This window comes from Poecilia latipinna, unplaced genomic scaffold (assembly GCF_001443285.1).
Source record: "Poecilia latipinna isolate Pla-1442-1.1 unplaced genomic scaffold, P_latipinna-1.0 Scaffold1512, whole genome shotgun sequence".
In the NCBI taxonomy this organism is placed as follows: Eukaryota; Metazoa; Chordata; class Actinopteri; order Cyprinodontiformes; family Poeciliidae; genus Poecilia; species Poecilia latipinna.
The window spans coordinates 59658-86113 of NW_015114128.1; the positions used below are offsets into that span (position 1 = coordinate 59658).

General features: G+C 41.4%; 1 protein-coding gene across 6 annotated transcripts in view; it reads right to left on the reverse strand.

Moving 5' to 3' along the window:
* The window catches only part of LOC106963245 (receptor-type tyrosine-protein phosphatase delta-like), a 161184-nt gene that overhangs the window by 59133 nt on the left and 75595 nt on the right, over window positions 1-26456 (reverse strand). For all 6 annotated transcript variants that reach the window (XM_015058053.1, XM_015058054.1, XM_015058049.1 and 3 more), the window contains one exon: window positions 20336-20530. In XM_015058053.1, the coding sequence (XP_014913539.1) occupies window positions 20336-20447 (112 nt within the window). In that variant the 5' untranslated portion in view covers window positions 20448-20530. The remainder of the gene's footprint in view (window positions 1-20335; window positions 20531-26456) is intronic.

Sequence of the window (26456 nt, forward strand, 5' to 3'; positions counted from 1 at the left end):
CCCCCCCCCCCCCCCCCCCCCCCCCTTCGCTAAAATCATAAGGGGATATAACACAGCAAAGACCTCCTTCCCTCCACCCATCTGTAATCAAAGCAAGCTTCACACCCAAAACCCAGAACCATGACAAAGAATACGCAGCAGCCGTGCCACGAGTCGTCACTCAAGCACCACAGTGACCTTTTACAGGCTGCTAATTTTACGGAGCAGTATAAAAACAAGGCGAGCAAAGTCGTATTTTAAAGGCTTTCACTAACTATGATCTCAAAGAATCATTTGCATATAAAACTGTCACTGGCCTCCTTGAAAAGACATAACTACGTATGAAGACACCTTCTCAACAGATCCTTATAATCACAATGTTTCAACTGGCATTATGTATAACAAAATGCTCTTTAAATGTCTGTTTAGAGGGTGTAAAGATTATTTGCATTGGTTTTTGTACTTTGTCATTAACAACACTTTAGTCGCACATTGACATTTTTGTGGTTCTTCTTCGTGGTGAAGGCCTAAAGATAATAACACGGTGCAAGTGTGTGGACGTGGCTTTTAAGGGGTCAGGCTGCCAAACAGGGCATAAAAATGCAACCAACATCAGAATAAAAGATATCATCAAAATGCCGAGCAGAGTAAATGTTTACATAAAGTGGTATGCTTTTTTTTAACCCTTGTATGTAGAAATGGGGTCCAACCGACCCTACACACGTAAAACTTGTATCATTTGCCATAGTCCTCTACTTTTGCCTCAGTCCTCGTGCACACAAGGGTTATGTATTTTTTCACTTCAATCATCAAATCAAGAAATACAGTCAAATCCAATCTGTCCACGTGGAGCCCATGCAAATTTGATTTTTTTTTTTTTCTTTGGTTGGTGGAAAGGTGATTAAAAGACCATTTTCTATTTCCAATCACCGTATAGGACCATAAAAATGCCCAGCACACTTGTTTAGTGTATCAAAGGGAACATTTTAGATGATTTCTTCCTAAGTATTTGCAGATTTCAGCCGGTTACGGGCGCCTGTGGTTTCTAGCTTTCGTAAATACAGAGCTCTGCTATACAGTGAAATTGGTTTCTTAGGTTGCATTTCATGTCGGTGTTTTCCAACCGTTAGCTTTGGGTTTAGAGATGGAACTTAACTGTGTGAGCCGTCAGTCAGCTCCGTGTAAAGCTCAACACCCCATCGCGTATGACGGCCTATTTTAATTGTTCAAACACATAGCATATTTTATTCTGCAAAAAATAAAGGCACAATGTAAACCGTTTTAGCACTACTGCATAAAGCCAATATCTACAGGTTTTTTTCCCCTCATTTCTGTACTTGGAAAGAAGGAAAACAGCCAATAAAAGGCAAGGAAAATTAATAGCATTCCCGGATTGGTGGCTTTGCAATTCAGGCATACAAAGTAGCATTGAGCCAGGGTATTTTAGCTTCCCAAGCGGCAGTTTCTCTTGAAAGTTTTAGATAGGCTCTTTGAAAAAAACCAACAAAAAAAAAACAAAAAAAACATGAACAGGAGAGTTACATTCCACAGAAAAATCTGTGAATACCAAACAGCGAATAGATGGGGGACCTCTGGAACCTGTATCTAATTAAAAAAAGACTTCCACAAATGAATGTTATTTTACACCAAATTTTATGTTTGATGTCCTTGATTTTTCTTTTCTTTCTTTCTTTTTTTTTTTTTTTTCTAAACTGTGGTACATCTTCAAACCCCAAACTGACTCATGTCTGGATGCAAGATCATTTCGGACCGGAGATGTGGTCTTTGGACTGATAGAGTTGGCTGCACTCCTTTTCCAACTCCTTTTCACCCACCGCCAAACAGAGCCTCAGATGAGAAAGTTTAAGAATAATAATTAAAAAAAAAAAAGGCACCAGTCATAACAGATGCTTGCCAGGAGCACTGGGCTTTTTTCCACTAAGGAAGTGATTGTGATGTTTTTATGTGCATATTAAGAGTAAGGACATCTGCGTGTGAATAGAAATACTGTACAGACGGAGTTTATTTTTAGGTTTGCCTCTTATCTCAGTCGTATTGATCCGAAGCTCATTTATCACATTTAGCTGAATTATTCCAGTAACAAAGGCGTGAGTGCTGCCTTTTAACAACGAGCTGTTAAACTGTGAGACCAAGCAAATGCCACGAGGCACTGTGATCCTGAACAAGCGATGGTTTTATTCTTTCCCCTGCATAGTTTAAAGCGACAAACCGAAAGGCTGCATATTGATTCACTTTGATTGTTAACATCATGAATATTCCAGCAAATCCAGAGCACTTAAGCTCTAAAGTCAACAGAGGAGCTAATTTTTCAGCACGAGTGGGATCAAATGGATGAAGAGGTAGTCGGCCTCAGTACCGACTTTAAGTAGTCCTGACATCGCTTCGCCCTCCATCTGAGATATTGGTGCTAATACAGTTTTATCACAGTTCATCCCTCCGTCCCTCTTTTTCCGCCGCTCAGCTTTTTGGGCTCTCCACATTGTCGTCACATTACATTAGCAAAGGTTAGTTTTATTGCAAAGAAACTGCATAAAATTCAGAGTAATTTAATAAAGTTTAGATTTAGGAGCTGATGAGGGCCAGTTGCCGGTTTCCAAAAAATATCAATTTAAAAAGTCGAAGTTTTAAAACTGCAAAGCCTTTCCACGATCACACTCCTTAGGTTCAGAGAAATCAGCTGACAGCCGATCTTTTTTTTTTTCTCTTGAAGGAGGACGTAAAAAGCGAGGTGACACTCCACAACACTTTTTGGTGTGGAAGTTGCACCTGATTGAAGACTCAAAATGAGCAATTTTCAGAATGAATGAGGGGTTTTAAAGTTACGAGGAGACACTCCTCGCATTTTCTACAGATGTATGTTGGCTCTTTATCACAGGTTTCCCCGTTTCACTGAACATCCTGGATTAGGAGAAAGCCGGCAGATACAATAACACCATCAAATATAGTCTCCTTTGCAATATTACACAGATTGATATTGTGATGAGAACTCACACAATATATTATATTGAGCAGGCTTTGTCTCCTTAGATTAATTATTAATGATCATTCATGACGAAGCCTGCTTAAGGCTGCTGTACAGAGGAAAAAAAAGCCAAACAATAAAAACATGGTGGATTATTTTTAGCCAACAACAAATGCTCCAAAACGATTATCACTTATCTGCTAAAGAACGTCCTAAACCCACGTTTATGTTATGGAAGACAAAGTTTCCCCCAAAGCATTTGGGTTTTTTTTTTTTTTTTTTTTTGGAGCCGGTGCTTTTACACTGCAGCATGTTAGGCGAGTCTGGTGCCATTAATCATCCTGCAGGTGCAGGAACGCTGTCAGAATCCATACGTCCCTTTGCCTTTTTCAAGTGGATAGAAGGAAAAAGTATAGAAACGTAGGAAGGGTTGGTGGCTCCCTTAAAAAAAACTATTTCCCCTTCCTCCGATTCTTTCTGCGCTGAATTTGTCAAAAGGAGGAAGAACCAAGTCCAGATTAATTAGATTTCATTTTGGGTCATCTTTGTTTTGTTTTTTTGTTTCCTCTCCCTCCATGACTCGCTTCTTTTTCTTTGTCTTGCCTCGAGTCCGAACAGCCATCCCAGCGCCATTTATCACATTGCCATCTCAACAGCGCCTTCTCCTTTCCTTGCTGGGAAGCTATTAGAGCATCTCTGCATCATGGCGGCCAGATTGCATTCCTGTCCCCCGCTCGCGACATTTATCATCTTTTTTTCATCCCAACTTTTTATCTGCCCCTGCCCTGTACGAAGCTCTATCTCCTATGCACAGCATAATGAAACACCGAAAGGTGAGGCTCAAGTAAATAACCTAATTAAACCCAGCAAATGGCCACAAAAAAGGGGGGATAGAAAAATGCACAAAAGGCCATCGTGAGAATGCCAGAGGAGGAACACTCACAGATGGCGTTGAGGAAGTCGAAGCAGTGATGTGGCGCAATGCCCATGCCACCCTCTCATCGCGGTATTTATAGTACTCTTAGTGGTGCTCTTGTTTACCCATCCTCTTTACATGATCTGGTGTTGCAGGATGCAACAATTTAGCCAAACAAAGCAATAATTATAAATCAAGAAAAGAGCCTTGAACGGCGAAAAAAAAAAAAAAAAAAAAGTCCCTGAAAACTGAGAAAGTACACCTGGCTCAGAGCCCCAGAGCACTCGCTTATAGGTCCGGGGAGAAAATCCATCTTTCCCCTTTTTCATTTTTTAATTCTTATGCAAAAGCCAAGCTGAGTTTGATTGGTCTCATTAGGGACAAGATGAGGAATACTATACATCATAATTATCAGAGCTCTCCGGCAAACAGTCTCAAGTCGATGCAATAAAATGTCAAGAGGGCATTAGTGGGCAATTATTAATCCATATCAAGCTGAAGTGGACAATTTAATTATCGCCTAATCAATACTCCCAGGGTCTCACGCAGACGTGGAGCGAAGGCTGCGCGGAGAGACCTTTCATCTGGAAAGCTGTGCACGGGGGGACAGAAGAGGGCAGCGGTAAACATAAAAATGGCTGAATGAGACGCTCTGTGTTGTCTGAAAGTGATGGAAGCAAGTGCTTCGGTTCTGGAGGACCTTAAGGTCACATTCTCCACTTAACTTCATTTTTATTTCCACTTGAAGTGCAAGAGGCCACAGAGTTGTCCAGGTAAAACTGTATGGAAGGAAAGGATTTCAGGACTAAAGCTTTTATGTGATACAGCTAACATTAGGGCTTGTAGAGGATTAGTTAATAAGCAGGGAAGGACCTAAAGGGCGTTTATCACGTCATTCGGTTAGTATAACCTTTTCGGAGCCACAAATTTCTTGGCAACGACATCAAAGTGTGTAAAAAGCCTTAAAAGAAGTTCGTCTTGTTGCAGAATCTGAAATTCAAAATTCAAACCTGTTCATTGGAAAACATCGCGGGTAAGAAATAATCATTTAAAGTGAAATTAGCAGTGACACAGGTGCTGCTGCTAAAAACAACTCTTTTCTCCCAGTAGGACAGACAAGATGATCCTTCACTGTTTCTCTCTCACCACCAATATTTTAGCCGTGACAGTGTTCTTCTGCCTTGCTGATACTTCATCACCAGACTGTTTTTGATCACCAGACTGTTTTTGATAACACTTTAGGCTCATTCATTTTCGAAGCCTACTTTTTTGCATTTAGTCTGCGTTTATCCTCACAAACAACCAGAGGTGAAGGACTTCTTTGCAAGCAATATTTGGTTGTTATTCCACAAATCAACAATCTAATGGGGTCGTGTGTAGGAGTAAGACTAATAAAAATAATATCAAAGCTAAAAACAGCAGTGGCTCGTGTAGAAAGGGTGCACTGATGCATAGAGCCTTTTTATTAGTAATTTGTTATAATATTGTGCCACTGACCAAAATATTACTTACTTTCTGTTGCTGTTCTCTTTGTTCCCGGCTCGGCTCGAATAATTACTCTCATTGCATCTGAAGCCAACCATCTCAAATAATGCCAGTCAAAGCTTTTGTGTGCGTGATGAAACAGAATGAACGCTGTGTAACAGGTCCTGGTGGCTTTCAAAGATGCCTTACAATGAGGGATGGCGAAACAAAAGTGGCTGTCTGCCACGAGACAGCAGTCATCTGAGATAAGAATACGCTCTTATGGTTGTGTTTTGCCTTTCTGTGTGTGTGTGTGTGTGTGTGTTTGCTGTTATTGTGACTCCCATCTCCATTCCTGGAATCACCGCAGTCCGTACGCAACCAAATGATCACAACAAAGGGTGTATGGGATCTGGTTGTTTTTCACAATTTTCTGGCAGCAAATCAGCTCCATACAATATTTATCTTTAATTTCATTCACTTGCGAGACAAGATGTTCTTTCTGAAGCTGGACAGGTACTTTTTGTTCATAAATAAAATCTGGAAAAGAGTTGACTCATGCTAAGCAAGTCAAGAGTTTTGCTCTGCTTACCTTAAACTTTCCTTTCAATGTTTTTTTTTTTTTTTTTTTGTTGATTCCACTGAGAAACAAAACTTAAGTTGTTTTGCAATGTGCCAGAAAACTAATCATGTCAAAAGGATTAAAGTTGAAGGCTTCATTATTTAAAAAAATAATCTTTCATCTTAATAAACACAAAAATCCCTGTAAACCATATTAGTCTTATCTTCCTTTTATAACTGTGAACTCAACTCCTTTGAAAGTTAATCGTGCTGCTCATTTATTTAATCTCCATGTAAAGTTTTTCCGTTACATGTTGGGAATCTAATATCTCTCCATTTTGTGATTTTTTTTGCCGGAATTTACATGTTTGTTCAACAGTTTGGCTTTAATCTCCATTCTCTCCATTTTTCATTCTTCCATTTAAATTCAGTCTGGCTTCTTTCTTCCAAGTTAATTACTGTTTGTGCTTTCTGTGCATAAAAGTGTTGGAAAGCAGGTGTTAAATTAGTTTTTTTTTTTTTTTACCTGACCTTAAAATCTCAAATAATTAAGATTAAAATAGTTTTCTCACACATACCACACTGGGCATCTCATGGGTTAGTTTGTAGTTCACGATGTGTGTGTGGACGATTCACATATTTTCAAACTGAAGTTGCCATAAAGCCATATCTTATTTAATGCAAATATGTGTGCCTATATCGCATTTAGAAGAACGACAGTAATATTTCATGTGATCTATGAATCAGTGAAGTTCAATATGCTGAATCAAGAATGACATCTATAACTTTCTAAAAACAAATCAATGTGAACTACTGTTTCTGCTCCAAATCTTAATGCAGTGTGACATAAATTAATTTATTTTGAGTGACAGCTGAACTTAGGACTATTTGTTGTTAAAGGTGAACTCACAACATGGCAATTATACTACTAATAATGATTTTATAGGTGCTATAGTTAAACTTTCCTACTCTGACAATTACATTTTGACTTAAATCTGATTTGAATGCGTGGAGTCAGATTTGCTGTATATGAATTTGACCTGCAATGTATTTTACATCAGAAATGGAAAAAAAAAAATGACACAGACTCACCAAAACATCGTGATCCACCTAAACTGACCAGCTGGGAAAGGAGAGCATTAATCAAGGAAGCAGCTATTACCAAGCCAGCTAATAGCCACACGCTCCACAAATGTGCCCTTTGTTAAAGAATAGAAGAATGTCATTGTTGAAAGAAAATCCTGTTTACAGCCAGACATAAGCCAAGTAGGAACAATTAAAATACGTGGAAGAAGGGGCTCTGCACATTTTGGCCTAAATCCAAAATATTACCTGTGGAACAAAATTAAAAACCTGACCCTAAACATATAACCACCATTGCAGAACATCATTGTGTCAGCATCATGAGGTAATCCTGGAAGAAAACGTGCCACAGGCTTCAAAACACCGGAGACAGGAGCAGGGTTTCACATTCCAGCAAGAGAGCAACTGTAGAGATGAAGCCAAATCTACAGTGGGATGCTTTTAATCCAAGGATATCCACATGTCAAAATTTACGCATAGTTGTGCAGCGAGTTGCAAACTGAACACAGGAGGCAGTTAAACTGAAAGATTGAAAGAGAAACCTCTACAACAGTCTCTGATCTCAAATTAGTTTTTTTTTTCCCTCTCTCAGAGGCAAAAGCACGTGAGTGGGCAAATCTTATTTAGAGTGCAGACTTAAAGAAATCCATGTAGGCACAAATCTCCTGTACCAAGTTGCAAACTGAACGAGACAAAAAAAAAAAGTTGGTGAGGTAAATGTGTCGGAGCTGAAAGAGTTTGACCTTATGGGGGTTCAGCTTTGTCAAGAAATATGACGGGCTGCTTTTAAAAGGAAAGAGTTCCTTTTCCTTTTACATTAAGTACTTTCACTTAACCTTACATAAATTTGATCGTAACTCAAGCAATAAAGACAAATTGGTCATTAATTTGTCAATGGGAGAATAACAAATGGCAGGACAGATAGAGCCAGGGGAGTTTTAAAACCGAACACTTGAATCCTGGGTGCCATGATGGATGCTGTCTAAACACCTCATAAACGTCCAGGCACATTTCGGTAAAAGTGCACAGGCGGGAATGCATTTTCCATGTTTCCATGATGTGACAGGATGGACATTTTGAAACGCGGTGCCAATAAAAACAGGGACTTGGCTTAGTTTTTAATTTAAAACGCCTTATGGGTCTGGCTGCGGCGTGAGAGCACTTTCACCTCTCAGCGCAGGCTTTCATTCTCATTTGCCATAACTAATAAACCACGCTAAAGTGGTGCGTCACTGTAAATCTCAGCTCCCCAAATGGCGTGAGTCATCTGGTAGTGAAGGGAGAAGCCAACAGAGGGAGGGAGGCATGAGCCGGCTGGGTGTGCGAGGATAAGTGCGCGAGTTAATGAGCGAGCACGCGTGCAAACAAGAAAAGAGGGTGGAGTGACGGCAGAGTGACAGATGCAGTGTGTGCGAGAGCGGGTGGAAGTAGGTGAGAGAAATCACTCTCCAAAGATGGACTTTGAGCGCTCACTCCATCACTTGGCAGAATGCAAATCAGTTGTGACAGGAGGAGCTCGCGGCGTAAAGATTCCCAATCCGAGTCAAGCCTTTGGTGAGAACTTTTAGGTAAGGAGGTGGGGATGGGAGCCTTTCTGGCTGAGGACTGAGAGACAGGCCTGCGGCTCTTTCATGGAGATGAATGGTTTAGACCATTAACCCCACTGCAGAATCCCAACATGCCTAAGGGGCGCACAAATGTGCTGAGCTGAGATCAGTGAAACACGGTGCCCTCGCAGGACCCCTGGAGTGAGACCAAAGCTCTGGCCCAGGGCCAGGTGTTACCCGTATACGAACTCACATGCGCGGCCACACACATGGACGCGTTAGCTTTAAACCCGAGAAATTTTAATGACATGAATCATAAAAGAATCCGACTCAATGGCGTTTATTTTCCTAACCATGACACTCGCTGGCGGCGACGTTTATTAGCCCCCCTGGGAAGAATGTGGAAAAAGCCTCGGCTTTTTATCGCTGCAGCAAAATCTGTGATTCAAAACATCCTGGTGCTTTTGAAGAGTTTTACTCTCTCAAGGTTTCCCAGGTCCTTTAAAAGAGAAACAGGCCCACAGCACCACAGATCCTTCGCTGTAACCTCAACATTACTTTTGCCACTATATCCGAGGAATACATTTTTGTAATAGAAAGGTCAAAGTATTGGTTATATTTGAGGACTAAGAATTTAAAATAGAGTTAAATGATTTTTTTTTCTTTTACATATGAGCATTTAACAAGCTTTAATAAAGGCCTGTACTACAAATCTACAAGTACTGGAGATGGATGCGTCTCTTCCCAAATACGAAACTGTTCTGGTGTCAAGTCCCCAAGTAAAGAGGAAGCTGGCCCTTTAAAGCAAAACTGCAGTACGTAAATACATTCCTGAGAAGAAAAATGAGCAATATACCATCCTGGATAAAAAAATTCAAGAACTTCTCACACCTCTGACCTCAGTTTTTGCTAAATAAATTATTTCTCACTTCCAAACCAAAGTTTCGCTGTTGCAGTGTGCAACTGAGCTGCAATGAAAGTGGAAAAGGAAAATCATTTGGTTACCCTCAACCTGCTGCGCATTTGGTGCATCCCTTGTTTCCAAATGCAGTGTTTTTCTATGGTGATGTTTTCAAATGAATATATATATATAAACAAACGAAAAACAACAACACAAAGCCTGTTCTATTTTCGTCTGCTTCTTTCCACCCACTTTGCTGGAAAGGTAGAGCTTCTGCAGACGAAATGATCTCACGCTCTTCATTGTTCACACTGCCATGAAACATCAACTGCACACTGAATGCTCATGTATTTCAGACCTGACTGGCCAAGTAATCCCATTGCAGCAGCTACAACATCAATCTATTAATTGCACTGTCACTGCGGCAATGTCACAAAGCACCTGCATTTTGCTACGGTTCACTGGCACGGCGTGTGAAGGGTGTTCGGATTTAGTGCGCGTGCCAGCAGCACCGGTGCTGTGCCAAATGTAAGCCCAGCAGATGCAAAACAGCTGGCATTGTGCTCAACTCACCGGCTCTAAAGACATGTGACAAGCTCGGCTTTGTTTGAGAGCCCGTGTGAGACGGGAGAGGCTTGTGCAAGTATAGTAACCGAGAGCGAGGTGCACTCCTTTGTTGTGGTCCGCCATTGTTTTTATGGCATGTTAAGTGCGCCGAGGACTGATAAGGAGGGACCAGGTTGACTGAAATACATTGTTTCATATGGAGAGGAAATTCGTTGAATGACAATAGGGTAGGGACACCCAATAAACTACAAGCCGTCATATTGTCTTTTGCATGACCTTTTCTGCGACCTTGTTGTTTAAAAATGACCATTTCTCTTTTACGGCAGCATTTTATTTCATTGAGATTGTTCTTTTATTCCCAGCTCTCCAACAGCCTCTCTCCAGGTTTACACAGCGGTGTAAAAAGACAAAGGACTCGCCCCTTATAGATTTATTCTGTAGTTGCTTTTGTTGTGTCATGCTTCTATGTTTCAAACCAAGAAAATATCATCAAAGTAAGCTAATTTCAGAAACAGATGGACACAATAGATATGAAGTTCCAATTTCAAATAATTGTTTCATTCAGACTTGGAAATGGGACATCCAAGTCTCTCAGTGAGAAAAAAGTGCTAGTCTCCTCCACCGGATGTGAATTACATACCGTATTTGTATCGTGTGAAATTGGTTTGGATAACAAAGTTTCTCTTAATATTTAAAAAGGGTAGAAAAAAAAGCAGCTGTTTGATTTACTTTTTTTTTTTTTTACCTAATATCAAAATAAATTTGTTTCATGATCTAAAAAAGTGACAAGGCAAAAATCTGGAAAGGTCAAAAAAATTTTTTTAAAGACATTATAAATACATAGAAGTCTTCATATGTAATTTTATGACTGAAAATGTTTTTATGACCAATTTTAGATTGATGAGTAATTACATTGTTGCTCTACTACTGTCTGGCCAGTCCATCATTAGTTGGCTTAAACTGCTGCTTAAAACAATAAAATGTCCTTGCTGATTAGTTTGAGTGCATTTAATTAGCAACTCTTGGCTGACTATCTTGGAGCAAAATATATTTGACTGGATTTATATTTTGAGGGTGGGGGAGGGGTGCCCCTCAAACTTCGTGAGGTTAGTTACTTCTTGTGTTTCTTGAACATCTTGTGGATCGTGGCTTTTGAAGAGGGCATTTTTGAGGTCTGTTGACGACTGCCGAAATGGATTCGCAAATTCGATTCAAGCACTTTTACTTCGTCAATATTCCCACGCTACAATGCTACAACACAGATAAATGACTCCACCGTTTTCAAGCCAGTTATTTCTTAAGTGCACTTTGAAAATGAGGGCGAACATTTAATTACCTTCATGTGGGCCTGGAACAACATGCCTCTGTCGTATATGATTATCTGTTTTTTCTTGAGTGGGAAAGTCAGGGGGTGTGATGAAAATTGCTTGGCTTTTGTGTAATTTTTTTTGTCCCAACGTGAAAGAAAATGACCGCAGTCCACATGTGCGGGCTAATGGCCTTAAATAATACACTTGGGCACAGTTGCCAGAGAAGTCGGCATTCATTGAGTTAATAATGGGGCTAATACAACCTTTAGACGTAATTGCACAGCACGTTGTTGACAAGCAGTTGGTGCAGGAATTTACAGCAGACTAAATGATAATGAGTTCTTTCTCATTTAGTTCAATCTGCAAGCAAGTGGAATCTTGCGAACCCTCGATAACATGTTTTTATCTCAGACTCAGCCTTCGCCCAACTAACCAGGCGGTAATTTAGCCCTGGCGCTATCCACTACACAAGTGGCAAAGGTGTTTTCACCACATGTATTTTTGATGTATGCTCTCCCCTTGCGGATATCGATGCGCGTTCTCAAAGATATACTGTACCAGGACACGTTTTGAAATGAACGAGTGGAGCCAACAATGAGATTTCCACTTGAGCAGTGTCCGGCAGGATGATGAACGAGGGCGGCAGACTTGAGGAATTGCGGTGATTTAAAAGTTGGATCCAACCTCGAGTCCTGTTCCCCTCTCGCTTTTAATGTCATTTAATATGAGAGCACGAACACGTAAGGTTTGGTGTGTTTCCGGTGTAATGTGTGCCAGGCGGTGTGCGTGTGTGTAAGGAGGAGGAGGGGGGGGGGGGGTGGGAAAACGCAGGATGCAACTCTTCAGAGTACATACTGTGTACAGAGTACATGATTGTGTTGTGTGGGTACGAGTGGAAGAGCAAATGGAATAGACTCGATTTAATTCAAATTAGCATGCAGGCAAATTAAGCATAGGGATTTAATTTGAGCTGTTGTAAAAATGTTAATTTTAGCACAGCCCGGGAGCCTATATGCAAATACGAGACTATTTTACAATAATTCATATTAGGCCGGGCATGCATAAAACACACATATTATAACCCGATGTAATCTGGGGAATAGAGTATCATTAGCCTTTGGACATGCTACAAGGTGAATTTGTTTAGCGAGTGTATGTGCAGAGGCAATTACTAGGACTTCGGCAGTTTATACATGTTAGTACTGGAGAAGGTTCATTGCTTTTCACATGACTCTGCTCACACAGAGGGAACAATTTCTCGTGTTGACACAGTAAAAGTGGTCTAAGGATCTATACCTGATATGGAGATTTTGCTTAAAAAAAAAAACAAAAACAAAAAAAAAACTGTTGACAAAATGATCAGAGCCAGCTATCGGTTCACGTATACAATGCAAATGACAACAGTGGAGCAATTTATTTAATTTTAATTTTTTTCTGGCTGTCTGCAGAGATTTACCACAAACCTAGATCTCTTTACTTTTCGGCCATGTGGAAAAAAAAAATCATTCTTGACACAAAAAAGCAAGCAACATAAAAAAAAAAATAAAAAATAAAAAAAAAAAACCACTCACGACTGAATAATCTTTAATATGATCTTTTGGCCATCTACTGGCCAGAAAATGGCATTTCGATTTTTTTTTTTTGTTTTTTTGATGTTTTTGTTCTTTTTCCCCCCCTCAAACAGAGACCACACATTTGTCTAAAAAGAACAAAACATAGCTTTTCATTATTGCCGACTGCCGTTGCAGTGTCACTCAACAAACAAGCTCTCATTAGGTAACGGATGCCTGTGAAATGTGGTTTAACATTCACATTTGGGGAAAAAATATGAGGAAATCCCAATATTTAATGGCTTGCAGAAACACCTTCAGCATAATTAATTTAAAGCTGTTGCTCTTCGAAAGAGGTTTCTATTCTTTGACGGGTTTTTGCTCCCACCTGGATTATTTCAAGGAAGTTTATGAGAATGCATCTTTCTTTAGCACTACTGTCAAAAAAAATAATGTCTAGATTTTCACTGAATTGCTCCTCAAGGTCATTGCTGATGTGTCTGTATCTCTTGACTTTTCGTTAACACGCATCTGTGTACGCCACGGCAGTACAAAGCTAAAACCTGTCCTTTTACAGCAAATTATGATAGAATCAAGTGATTTAAGATATCTCTAGACTGCATTTTATCTTCCAATGCAGTTTCAATGCAGAGTATATGACTAATTGGTTTGTCACGTCTACATTTCCCCCTACCCACCAAACAAGAGAGAAGTATGAGTATGCAATTATGAAAGAACGATGCACTAACATACTACAGAGACAGATTTGTCTTAATTCCTCATTGTGGCTTTAACATGCAAATAATTCTGCTGTCACACTTCTCTGTTCTGCCTTTTTCACCCTACGGCGCATCAAGAGAACATCAATAGATGATCTGCTGATTTCATCCCATGTGGCCCACCTTTGATTGCTTGCTCTAAAGCACCGCTTGCTAATGCATTAAGCGGGTGTGGATGTTGGGAGTGCTTGTTCTGCTCTGGTTCGCCCATGAAAGCGAGAGAGAGAGAGAGACAGACAGAGACAGACATGGGCTAACATCTTCATGTTGAGAGGCTGGGAGAGTCTGTCAATACTCATTTGACGTGTTAAAGGGAATCACGCTGGCTCACTGTGACTCAGCATGCCGACCACCAGCAAAGTGAGTGATCAATTAAAACGCTATTAGGCCCACGTTTGACACGTTCCAGCGGAGGATGGCCTCAAATGGACGGTTTGGTGTCTGAGGCAGGATTTACCTAAAAATGCAATTTGACACCTTTATTATTGTTCAATACCTCCACTGTCATCTCGGATGGTTTCTTCTGGCATCGCCTCACAGTGAAAGGTATAAATTATATGCTGCTTCTCAGGCCACCAGAGACAATTATGGCCCTCTTTCATACCATCGCCAAGCCCAATTTGCCACACAAATTAAAAATGCCACAACTGAGGGGTAGCCGAAGGAGAAGAATTGTAAAGGGGGAAGAAAATGGGAGTAGAGAGCATTAGAGAAATGGCCAAAGAGAAAAGATGATTAGGGAAAGCAAATCAAAAATAACCTTCTAGAAATGTTTGGCTTGAAATGATCAATTCACTGGATTCCCAAATCTGTCACTGATTTTACAAACAAATGTAAAAGTCATAATTAGGTCTTTATTTCATAAAGACGAAAACCACTTTTTGAAAACGATACTTTTCTTTTTCCTCTGGTGTACCAGATAAAATCCTTATGAGATATATTGAAGCTTATGTCTGTGACAGTGGAAAAAAAAGTTCAAGTAGGAATACTTTTGCAAGAAATTGTAGGACTCATCACTAAAAAGTTCACTGAGTAGGTCTTATGCCGTTTTCTTTTAAAATAGAGCAGAAAGATGAGAATTGCTGATAGTCGTGCCATCTGTTGAGCAGGCAGACTCGGCCTCCAGGGTTACTCACACCCAAACGGACCTGGTTCGGACACAGAGCGCCGTTTTCTCTTCAGGCGCACCATTAAATTTTAGTGAATCGAGGTCCTTCGTACATAAGGAAAAAAAAAAATGTCTGAACTCGTCTGGGCTGGATATGGTTATGCGGCGGAACAGCTGAGGAAATGAATGCTCCTGTGAGCTGCTCAAAGGGGGCTGGTGCAGAGCATCCAAAACAGCCGAGCAGAAAAAACGAAGGAGAAAAACAAAGAAGCGGATGGGGGGGGGGGGAAGGGGGGACAAAAAAGAAATGAGAAAACTGACAAGAGAACGATTAGGAAGAAAAACAATGAAGGGAAGCTGAAAAACCTGGGCGTTCAGGCAGCATGGCAACAGAGACTAAAACCCCGGTTTTTTGTATTGCCAGACGTATTCCACACCTCACCTTGATGAATCCCCCCCATTCCCCCCTTGCCCAACTCCCAGACACTCCTTCAGTCACAGACAGACAGCCGCTGCCACGACTCCCCTCATGTGACGTTTGTTTTGGCTTGGAAACGATGGCCCAGCACAGCTGTTTAAAGTAGAGTGTCAGGGTAATGGCAGCTGCAGGCGATCAGACAGCTAGAGGAAGGAAACTAGCCGTGAGTATTCTTTTTTTTTGGGGGGGGGGATGTGGGGGTGTCACCTATTACAGTTGTGCAGCTCTCTGTTACATTTGGGCTCAAATGCAGTGGAAGAATGTCTGAATGGTGACAGCTGTTATTTTAGTTTAAACTATGCTTCGGAACATGAACGTTTCGGATAACTTCCTCTGTAACATACATTATATTGTCAAAGGTTATTGCTTATTTGCCTTCACGCACAGGCATGAGTTACCTCACATTCCTAATCCGCAGAGTTTAATATGATGTCAGACAGCCCTTAGCAGCTGTGGCAGCTTTTACTCTTTTGTGAACCCTTTCCAGAAGCCACGATGGTGTTGGGCAAGAAGATTTTGCTCACAGCTCACAGTCCAAGTCATCTCAAAGGTGTTTTGTCAGCTTGGAAAGGAGGAAAGTCAAGTTCCTCCACACCAAGCTTGTTCATTCATGTCTTTATGGACCTTGTGTTGTGTTCAGACACAAATCACGACAGAAAGAGGACGTCCTCAAAATGTTGGAAAAAAAATGTTATTCTCCTGATTAACCTGTCATTCACGAGAGGACCCAAATTTGGGTCCTCTCGTGACAGGGGTGTCAAACTCCAGTCCTCAAGGGCCTCTGTCCTGCAGCTTTTAGATGTGCCTCTGCTGCACCACACCTGAAAAGAATAATTAGGTCATTAGCAAGGCTCAGGAGAACCGATCTACACAGGGAGGAGGTAATTAAGCCATTTCATTCCACTGTTTTTTACCTGTGGCACATCTAAACACTGCAGGACAGCGGGCCTTGAGGACTGGAGTTTGACACCCCTGTCATTGTGAATGACAACCTGTGAATGACAGGTTAACTGGCAAACCCAGGAAGAGAAGCATGGAGATTATTCATCACTCCAGAAACTAGTCTAGAGTCCAGTGACGACATGTCTTATACCCATGTGTGGCTCAGATGCAGTTGCCCCGCCATAAAATCCCATTCCATAAAGCTCTCGTCTCGGCGATGTTCCTGAGCCAACATGAATGTCACGAAGGTCTGTACCTACTGAATCTGCAGAAAGTTGGTGATTATCCAAGCTCAGGATCCTGCAGCCCCATGCTACGGCTCTACAAACCTACCACTTTCTAGCCAAGTTGCTGTCATTCACATTTCCTCCAAAGGTGTTGTTAGGAAATCCCATGACTGGAGGTATTTTACAATTGATACCACATTGGAATTCATTGAGCTCCTAACAACAACCTTTTGCATGCCTACATCTGCTATTTTATACACCTGTGTCCAAGACAGTGGTTGGAACACCTTGATACAATGATCTGGATAGGTTAGAGAATACTCGTGACAATATAAGTGTATAATGCCCTGTTTGCAAAGTTCCCATAAACGAAACCATGTCTATAAATCCGGAGAGCAGTACATAAAAAGAAGAATACGCTGTAACACTGCTTTTCCTCTCCTGCTGAGAGACATATGTGGCGGTAGGAAAGGGAAGAAGAAAAATAAAGACCATTTGAAGAGATTGCAGGGAACATTTCTCAAGCACAAAGTTTAAAATTTCGCCCATCAATTTCACTCTGCGTGGCTCCGTTGTATATGACCTTGGGTGAATGATCCCTTCAGTCAGTCGGAGACATTCGGCTGAACCGAGGGGGGATTTCAGTCGGTGCGAAAGGGAGCAATAAAATTTTTATTCATCTCACTATGGAGCTAATGATTCATGGATCTTCCTGTTAAAAGAAAGAGAAGGAGGATGAGGGGGCGGTGGGGAGGGAATCTTTGGTGTAGGACCAAAGCTCAATGAGGTTTGAAAACTGTTGTCACACGTCACTGAGCAGATGTCTGATGTCGAGTAACTCAATTCAGAAGATTTCTTATTGTGATATTCTTGGCACAGGCCGAACAAAAAAGACGAAGAAAAAAAATAAATGGGGGTATTAGAAAATAAGGACAGAAACGTATTTTGAGCTTCAGTGAGATGAGCAGCTTGGTCAGTGGGGAAGATTGATGTTTTTTGTTGTCATTGTTGTTGCTTCAAGGATATTTAATGAGAACTACAAGCCATATAGTGCAAGCTAGACCAACGATGATATGAAATTTATATATATATATATATATATATATATATATATTAAAAAAATAATTTTCAAAACTTTCCAATAATACATTTTACCATCCTGTAAAATGAAACACTTTTTCAAATGTCTACTTAAAATATCAATATCATAATAGGGATGTGCTAGTTATAGAAATGGGTTGAAAACCATTTCAGCTGTTGAAACGGTTGAAAATACATCTGGTGTGAAAGAACTACGTCGTAAACCGTTTCAGCTGTTTTGTCTTACCCTCCTGGTTTAAAGCCCTTTCAAGGCGCTGCCACAGAAAGTTCTCTACAGACCAGAGTTTTATGTGTTTCATGTGCACAGAGTAATAATGTCTGTCTACTCGTGTTAGAAAACAGGGACAATCAAGGGTGCGGAAACAAAAAGAGGGCCACCCATCACTTTTTAAATGATGGGTTTTTAACTCATCACTTAACTATCTTGCCCACTCTTAGTTAGGGCTGCAGCTACTCAATGTTTTATCGAATAATGCATCAATTGAGCACCTGAATTTTCACCAAATGACCCAAAGCGTTCATTTCTCCTTGAACATCAGGTACTCAGAGCTTGAGATATGAAAGTCTACCCAGTTGGAATTTCTTTATAAGAACTCATCTCTCTCTCTTGAATATGGAGCTTAACTCAAGATGGTTACAGGATATTTCATTTGATCACTTGATGTTTATAAGTTTCTGTGTATAATCCAGTTGGTCCTTGATTAGTCAGGAAAATGCATCAACCTCTTGCTCCAGAGATACGATGCTAATTCAGTACAGGGTACCAACTGCTTCTGTTTTATTTGTTGTGATCCCAGACCTTTGACATTTGTGATCTTTTTCAAAAACGCAGCTCCCTGTCTCTCCTCCTGCACATGTAATGTAAACAGAAGGACGTTGCACAACTGCAATTACTGTTCCTATAAAACATGAGTGTGTAAAACGGTTGCAGTAACTGCAGAGGACATAAATGAAGCATTGGGGAGATTTTTGCCTCAGGCATTTTCTTTTTTTATTTTTCAAATCGAGTCATTCAAGTAACAATTTCACTGTTGCTTGCATGGACTTGAATACCAAAAAGGTATAATATTCTGCTCAATAAGTACCTTTAACTTGAAAACTGCCACAAGTCATGTGTTTATTCTATACAGTCGCTTTGTTTACATATACATGAAAATATCTTATTGTACCAAATACTAAGGAACTGTGGTATTTTTTCCTCCCATATCTTTCATGATACCAATTTTTTGGTCAATTATTTAACTAACTCCCCTGTCAGATTTACTTTTTCTCTTGGAGTGTAACTCTGTCTCTGAAAAGTCTTGCTTGTTTAAAAAGCTTTTGAGTCCAAAAGATGGAAGAAACAGGTTGCATACTCTTTTCTATACGACTCTGAATTTTAGTGTACTTGTGTTTTTTTGGTTGTTTTTTTTATCTGCATTTCCCATTTCACTTCCTTACCAATTAAATTGTCTGCACAAAACCAGGAGGAAAAAGAAAATGGTGTGAATTTCTTCATGAATACATAAGTCAGTTGCTGACTCTTACGCCCGATTCTGCCGATAAGAATCGACCTGATCCCGGCTAAGGAATTGTCTAAATCTGCTTACTGGGAATGTATAGCACCACCAGCGTTAAAAACCATTTTAAACCTTGAAAAAACATTTTTAATTAAATTAATTTGCCATATCTGAATTTGTTTAAATGTGTTGTTTCATTACATGCAGCAGTTTTGTCGATGTTTATTCATGGAGGAATAGTAGAAATGTTTTCAATTATCTAAAAGCAACAACAAATGAGGGTGTATGTGTCCCTGTTGATTGTTTCTTTGGTGCAGATTTTTTTCTTCTTTCTTTTTTCTTTGCAAATTCAAGGATGTTTAAAGACTTCAACAAAGTGACTCATTTGTGATTTCCCTGTATCTGACGGTTACAGTCACCCATTCCCTGCAGCAGAAAAAAACATTCCTACAGCATGGTGCTGCCACCACCATGTTTTGCTGTAGGGATGGGGTTAGGCAGGTAACTAAGAGTGCCTTTTCTACCAAATATGGTACTTTGAGCTTCATTCAATCAGAGAATTTTGTTTCTCCAGGTTAATCTCGTTTCTAAATCATTCAAACGTACTGTGACGTGTCTTGTAGCGAGGAGTGGCTTCTCTCTGGGTACTCTACCTCACAGGCACCAAGTTTGTTAGAGCAGCGAGAGTTCTGGTGGTTCCACATTTCAGAATAATGGGCACCGCAGCACTTCTTGGGATGTCCAGTGCTGCTGAAGGTTTTCTTTCTATCCCCCGCGCTCGACAGTCTGGTCTCTGAGTTCCAGAGATAACTGATCTGGCTTCATTGTTTTGGTTCTGCTCTGTTGCTCACTGGCAACTGTGAAACCTTATGTAGAACCAGTCTGTTCCAGTACAAATGATGGCCAATTAGCCGTATTTACAAAATGTAGACTCCAGTCAAGTTGTAGGAGGACTTCAATGAGGATCAGTGGACTCAAATGTGCCTGAGCTGAAAAAGTGTGCATACTTTTATTTTCCTCATTGTTGGACACATGACCATGGTGTGAAAGGGCATGAGTGCTTTCAATGCAAATCGCCAAACCTTACATGAATTTAATATTTCTTTGGAAGTAGTAAGAAGATCCAAAAGTTTCTTCCCTGTAATACCGCTTCAGAGTGTCTGTTTTAAGTTTTACGAACAAGTTGTACGTGTTTTGTGTCATTTTTCTGTGTTTGAGGACATTTGAAAACAGAACATCCACAACTTTCTCCGACTCAGCGGGATGACTCCTTTGGGCCCAACCTCCTCCCACCCCCCACCAATCCCCATCCCACGAGTCAAAACGTATGGTCCACTTACTTTGAGCGTCGGCGAGGTGGAGGAGCAGACCCTGGATCAGCAGCAGCAGCGGCGGCAGCAGCAGCAGCGTGGGTCTGGCTCTGTGCATGGTGGGACAGCTTGGCACCAGCATGCTTTGGCAGCCTCAGTGGCACTGGCTCACAGAGCCCTGTGAGTCAGTCTGGTCTGATTTTTCAGATGCAGGGTATTCACAGCCTGCGCAAGGCGAGGGAAGGGGAGGACGGAGGACGAAGACGGAGAAGGGAGGGAAGAGAAGAGGGAGAGAGAAAAAGAGAGAGAGAGAATGAATGAAACAAAGCTGTTTGGCTCCACGGGTTTTATCTATCCCTGCACATTTCTGACATACCCCCACACAGCCTCGGCTGGAGCTGACAGAGGATAGGAACAGCCTGATGTGCTCACAGGGTATATTCTGACAGTTCTCTAAATGGAATAGTCACTTCACACGGATGCATATGTGCATGAGAGAGCGAGATAGCGAGAGCAAGCGAAGGGAAAAATCCCACAGATAAAAGGGCGAGTCGACTTGATTTTTGTCTTCACGGCTTAGGTCACGAGCGCCAATCAAACAAGCTGCATAATTAAAGAGCATTTAGATCACAGAGGGAACTCGGCTGCTAATAAATAACAGCCCGAGAAATCATCTCCAATCTAAATATTTAGCAGAGATTACAGAAACGACACATTAATGCTTTTTTAATTATATTAAGTTGCTCTGCAGCAAATCGTAGCTTCTTTCACATCATATTTCCCCTTAAATAACACGCTTTATTAGGTCTAATTCCCACACACACACACACACACACACACAACCGTACGCAGAGATTTTCCCCTTTCATCCGCAGCAGCACAAACACCAAATAAAATCTTTAAGACAGAGTGGCCGGGCCGTTTTCCTTTCATGTTGCAGCCTGTTATCGACGGGGCGCTGCGCGGCAGGGAAAATCAATGCGATACAGTGAACTGGTATTAGCTGCCGCCTGCCTCCTATCCCTTGTCATCCATTTGCTTAAGCCTGAGCTTGATCCTCAGTGATGGATGCTTTGCGGTAGGCTTCAGCTCATAGCACGGCTCCCGGCTAATCTGAGCGTCACACTGTAGTCGCGGGGGTGGCTGAGAGGGGGTTAGTAACTGCGGAGCCCGCCTGCGTTGTTGTTCTTATAAGAAGGTGTCGTTTCAGCTGTTACTGCCAGGAGGCCTTCGTCAGATCTCCTGAAAAGTTTTGCGATGGCACTGAGTTGGCCGGCCGCGTATCGGCAGATCTGACCACCGTAGAAGAGGAAGATATAAACAGCCTGAGCCAAATCCCCAACGCGCGATGATGACAAAGTGCCTAATTTCCCTGTTACCAATCATCCTCTCTCCCACTTCAGGCTTTCCCCTCCTTCACTCCTGTGGGCTGTAAATGGCGGAATGACTGGGAGATAGCGCACCTGTCACAGTCGATTTGTGTTTGTGTTTGGAGGAGCAGGAGGTGGGGGCGCTGGGTGGAGGACAGATACGGCTACCTGCGTGAGAACTGGAAGGTGAACAGTGAGAATCTGTGTGTGTGCGCGTATGCGTGTGGTGAGGGGCCAACAATGAAGGGAATCTATAAAATGTAATCTCTGCTTTCACTCACGCTGCGAACAGCACACAATCGCTAATATTTACGCATACCTATGGCGCCTTCCAAAAAGTTTTCACATCCCTTGAGGGTTTTCAAGGTTTTCCACATTAAGAACACAAACTTTGCCAATTTCACACAAGATAAATATCGCATCGTTGTGCGGTCATTTATCTTATTTTGATTGGATTTGGCCCTTCTAAGAGCTGAAAGGGCTTTGAGCTAAACCACAACTGTCAAACCGGTGTTTTGAAACGGTGAGTTGAAACACACTTGTATCAAATAATTACGTAATCGGTAGGACCCTGCAGAACTTAACTGGCTGCTGAGGAGGCAGTTTAACCATTTGATTCAGGTGTTGGACAAGAGACGCATCTAAATGTCGCACGACACCTTGAGTTGGATCTAAATCATTCTGTTGCAGCTACGATATGTCAGATCAATGCCCTGCTTGAATATTAAACTCCACCACAGTCTTAAGTCACTTGCAGTTTCTTAGCATGTCTTCTTCCAGGAGTGTCTTTTCCTGCAGCGGCATGTGGCACAGGCGCCAAACTCCAGTCCTCGTGTTCTCTGCGATGTCCTGCAACTGGTAGGCCGACTCCAAGACGTTGTGGAACTTGGCTGCATGAGAAGATGTGTTGGACTTGGGTCACATCCAAAAGTTGCAGGACACCGGCACTAAAGGACTGGACCTTGATACCCCTGGCATAGAGGAAGAGCGGGTGGCCCGTGTATAGCAGGAAGGAATCCTGTCCTTTTGACTTTTTTTTTTTTCTGCAGGTCTTCCTTCCTTTTCTGTCTGATTATCATCAACAGCTTTCCCATTGCTGATGAGATGCAACCCCACAGCAGTTTGGATGGAGTGTTCAATGAGTTCAGGGCCCTACTAAATCGCAGATACGTCAAACTGTCTGTGTGTTTTTTTTTCCAAGTAAAACCTATAAAACAATAAAACTTTGTGTTACAATGTGACAAAAAAAAAGAGCTGTGGATACACACGCAAAGCATTTTATGTAAACGCACTTCTGAGAGACACTGGGATGACTTTCCACAGCTGTGTGAACTGGATTCAAATCAACAGTAATGAAACCCCCTCCTGAGCAGTCAGAGCGGACAACGCTGCAGTCCGATCCATCTACGCTGCAGCTGTCCCTCTCCTTGGGTTATCGTCTCACTGCCCTGCTCCTCCAAAGCTAAGTGATTGCCTTTGATTTAATTGATGAAGTGTGAATCTACAGAACAACATGACATTGGGTTAGAATTTGCAGCACTCGGCACACACTCCCGATGCCACACACACACACACACACACGCAAACTCGCTGATGGGAAGCTAACTCAACCATCTGCGTGTTGTGTAACAAGCAGGGAGACAAACTAAAAGGCTGTGCCATGCGAGAAAATATGAGGAGAAGCTCAACCCACAGACGCCATCACACAAAAATCAGAGCTGCGAGGACTGGTGCTGGTTTGCCGTTAATGCTTTCGGGCACTTTCCTTCATAATGTGCTAAGGTGTGATAAGACACCAGCCAGAAAGCCAGCAGCTTGTCAAATGAATGTCGCCTAAATACGGAATCATGCTTGTGGCGTAATTTTCACCTTTTTAAATAAAGACACATGGGTGAGCATGTCCAAGTGAGACTTTTCCCTCCAGTTATTCCACGTTGAACATTCCTCCGCCGAGGTATCTTCAATCAAGAACCGGGACTGTCGCTAACTAGTTCAATGACAGCTATGAAACGGCTCATTCTGAATTACTCACACCGTTTCAATCGGTAGGTACAAAGGTCTTCTTAGACTAAGGGATGTGTACAGCCTTCAGGAAGGCCTGTGACATGTGCCCAGGAAACCTCCAAACAGAGGAGAATACTGATCAGATACCTGAACTACCTTAGCTGGATGATTTTTGAAGCAAAGGAGAATGAAGGTCAACACACACACATCTCCAAGTGCATGCTGTATCTAGTGAACGCCAACACTTCCAGTGAATGAGGAGAGCAGCTCAAGCTCGAGCAATAAGTTCTGCTTTTTCAAACTTCAGCATATTTGTGTTCAGGCTTGCCTGCGTCATGAGCGCATCAGACCGCCTCTGGAACTCCATTTCTGACGTTACAGGCGATTTCACAACCAAATTGGTGGCGTTGGTGGCGCCCACGGCAAAACCCAACAGTTATATTATGAAAAGTCCTGGTTTATTTATGTATTCATATGTCAAGCAAGGTAAAAATGAAAATAAAGTATTAAAATATGGTAGCAGACCTAACTTTACTGAGAATGGACAGTGGCAGTTGATCATGCAATCGTGACATTAGTTTTCTGATGCACAGTCTTTCTAGTTCTTTCCAGTTCATTGGTCATATAAAATCCAAATAAGATATGCTTAAGATTTAGTGAGTAACATTAAAGATAAGGATATGGAGTGGCAATAGTAGGATTTTAATTAGTCGTTGGTTTCCATGAGCGACCTTATGAAAGGACCATGACGGCATCCTCCTTTCATTGTCGGAGTCGGTGCTTTGACTCAGGAAGCAGAAAGAATCGACTCTGGTTCGGAATTAGAAACGTTTTTTTTTTTCATGGTACAAGTCCTACTGAGGTTGCTTCAGTTTTTTCCACACACTTAACTATTGGATGCAATACGTTCACATTCATATACTTGGTGACTCTGACGCTTTCCATTGAAGATCTATTACATTAGAAAAAAGGAAAATAAATAAAATAAACAATCTCGTCTTTCTTCCGGAGCCCCTGGTGGTATTGTTGTGTTCCCATTCACTAGTGCCACATTCAAAGGATTTCGGTGCTGATAGCAATCATGCATTATTAAACAAAGCCTGACAACATGCACCATGTTAATTAGAAAAAGAGGAGGTGGGGTGGGGGGAGAAAAAGAAAGAAGCTGTTGAACTGTCTCTACTCTCTCCTTCCCGGTGATTCTTATCAGAAACGTGAAAAAGAATGAGGGTGGCGTGTTTATATTCCACATGAAGGCTGGCCGCCGCTCTAATTTCAGCGTGCCGGTTTGGTATTTTTTTTAGACGAGCAATATTACAGAGAGAGCAAGAAAAAAGAACAAAAGAATCAGTTATATTTATCTCATATTGCAGCCATACAGCAATAAACTTATTATGGGGATAAATGCGGGGTGAATAGGGTCTCGAAGCCGGGAGTTTATAACGTCAGCTTCGCAGCTAATGTGCATTTCTATGTTTGCTCACATGCGGTAGTAGTAGAGAGGACCTGAAACAAAGCCAAGCAATCGAAACGCTCCAGCAGTGATGTCACGCGTTACATTTTCAGCGGTACAACTTTATACTGCTCCTTTGTCCGAGCTGAGAAACTCTACGCAGTGTAGCTAAAGGCGATTCATAAATGAGGTGGGGTGTTTTTTTTTTTTTTTTTTTCTGTTTCAGACTCGTACGCGCAGACCAAATCGATCTTAAAGGAAACAGAGTTGCGTATGTTGTCCTAACGCACAACCTCAACAGCAGCAAAAACGCCACCGAATCTATTAAGGCCAAATCCTCTGTAATTAGCCCAAGCAGAACCAAGGAGAAAAAAAAAATGGAACAAATAAAAGGAAACAGAAAGCGAGCAGCACTGCACTGCGTCATAATCAGTATCACGCCCAGCCAGGCACAGCAAAATCACTTTTCTGAGGCTGGACTTTTTTTTTTTTTTCATTTCCTACAGACTTCAGAAGTTAAAGAATGCAATAATTACATTCCACACTCTGATTTCCCTTTTTTCTTAAAACGTCATATGCAGGACTTGGGGGGATGAAAAGGGTCTTTTTAAGCTGACTTACTCATGGAGACACATTAATATACTAAGACAAGTACTATGACCGACTCATGTAAACTGAATCCTAAAGAGAATGTGGGTGAGATTTAGATTTCTGTATTAAATATGTAATATTTCATTTATGCCTGGATTTTTGGTGCGATGGAGAGGTTATGAAAACTGCACTCTAAAAATCTCCTCAGCTCAACCTCAAATTAGATAAATGACTTTTTTCAAAATAAGAGCTTTTTGTTAAACATTTTCCATCATATCGTTTCCACGGTTTTCACATCCTTCCCGAAGAGAAGCCAGAGAAAATTCCGGAGTGACCGGGGTTTTCGCTCACTGTACGGAGCACAGAGTAACGCAGTATCGCCCCTCCCTTACTTATTGCTGCACACAGAGAGTTGTTAGAAACTGTCTGTGTCGTACACATTTATCCAAACTGGCTTTGCTTAAACTGCCATCTTGCTACGGATAAGACACTGAAACCTAATAGTTTCACAGAACCCCATTTAAGAAAACTGAAAGCAGAGCAAACCTGAAAGCAGATCTACGGTCACTTACAACCTTTAAATACCCTTTATATTCATTTTTGTTACATTAGTGTTTTTTGTCTGATGACAGAGCCATTTTAAAACTGTATCTGGTCTTTTTTTTTTTTTTTTTTTTTTTTAAAAAGCAACATTAAAATTTTTTTTCCTTTCCTTATTCTACTTCCTCTTTTT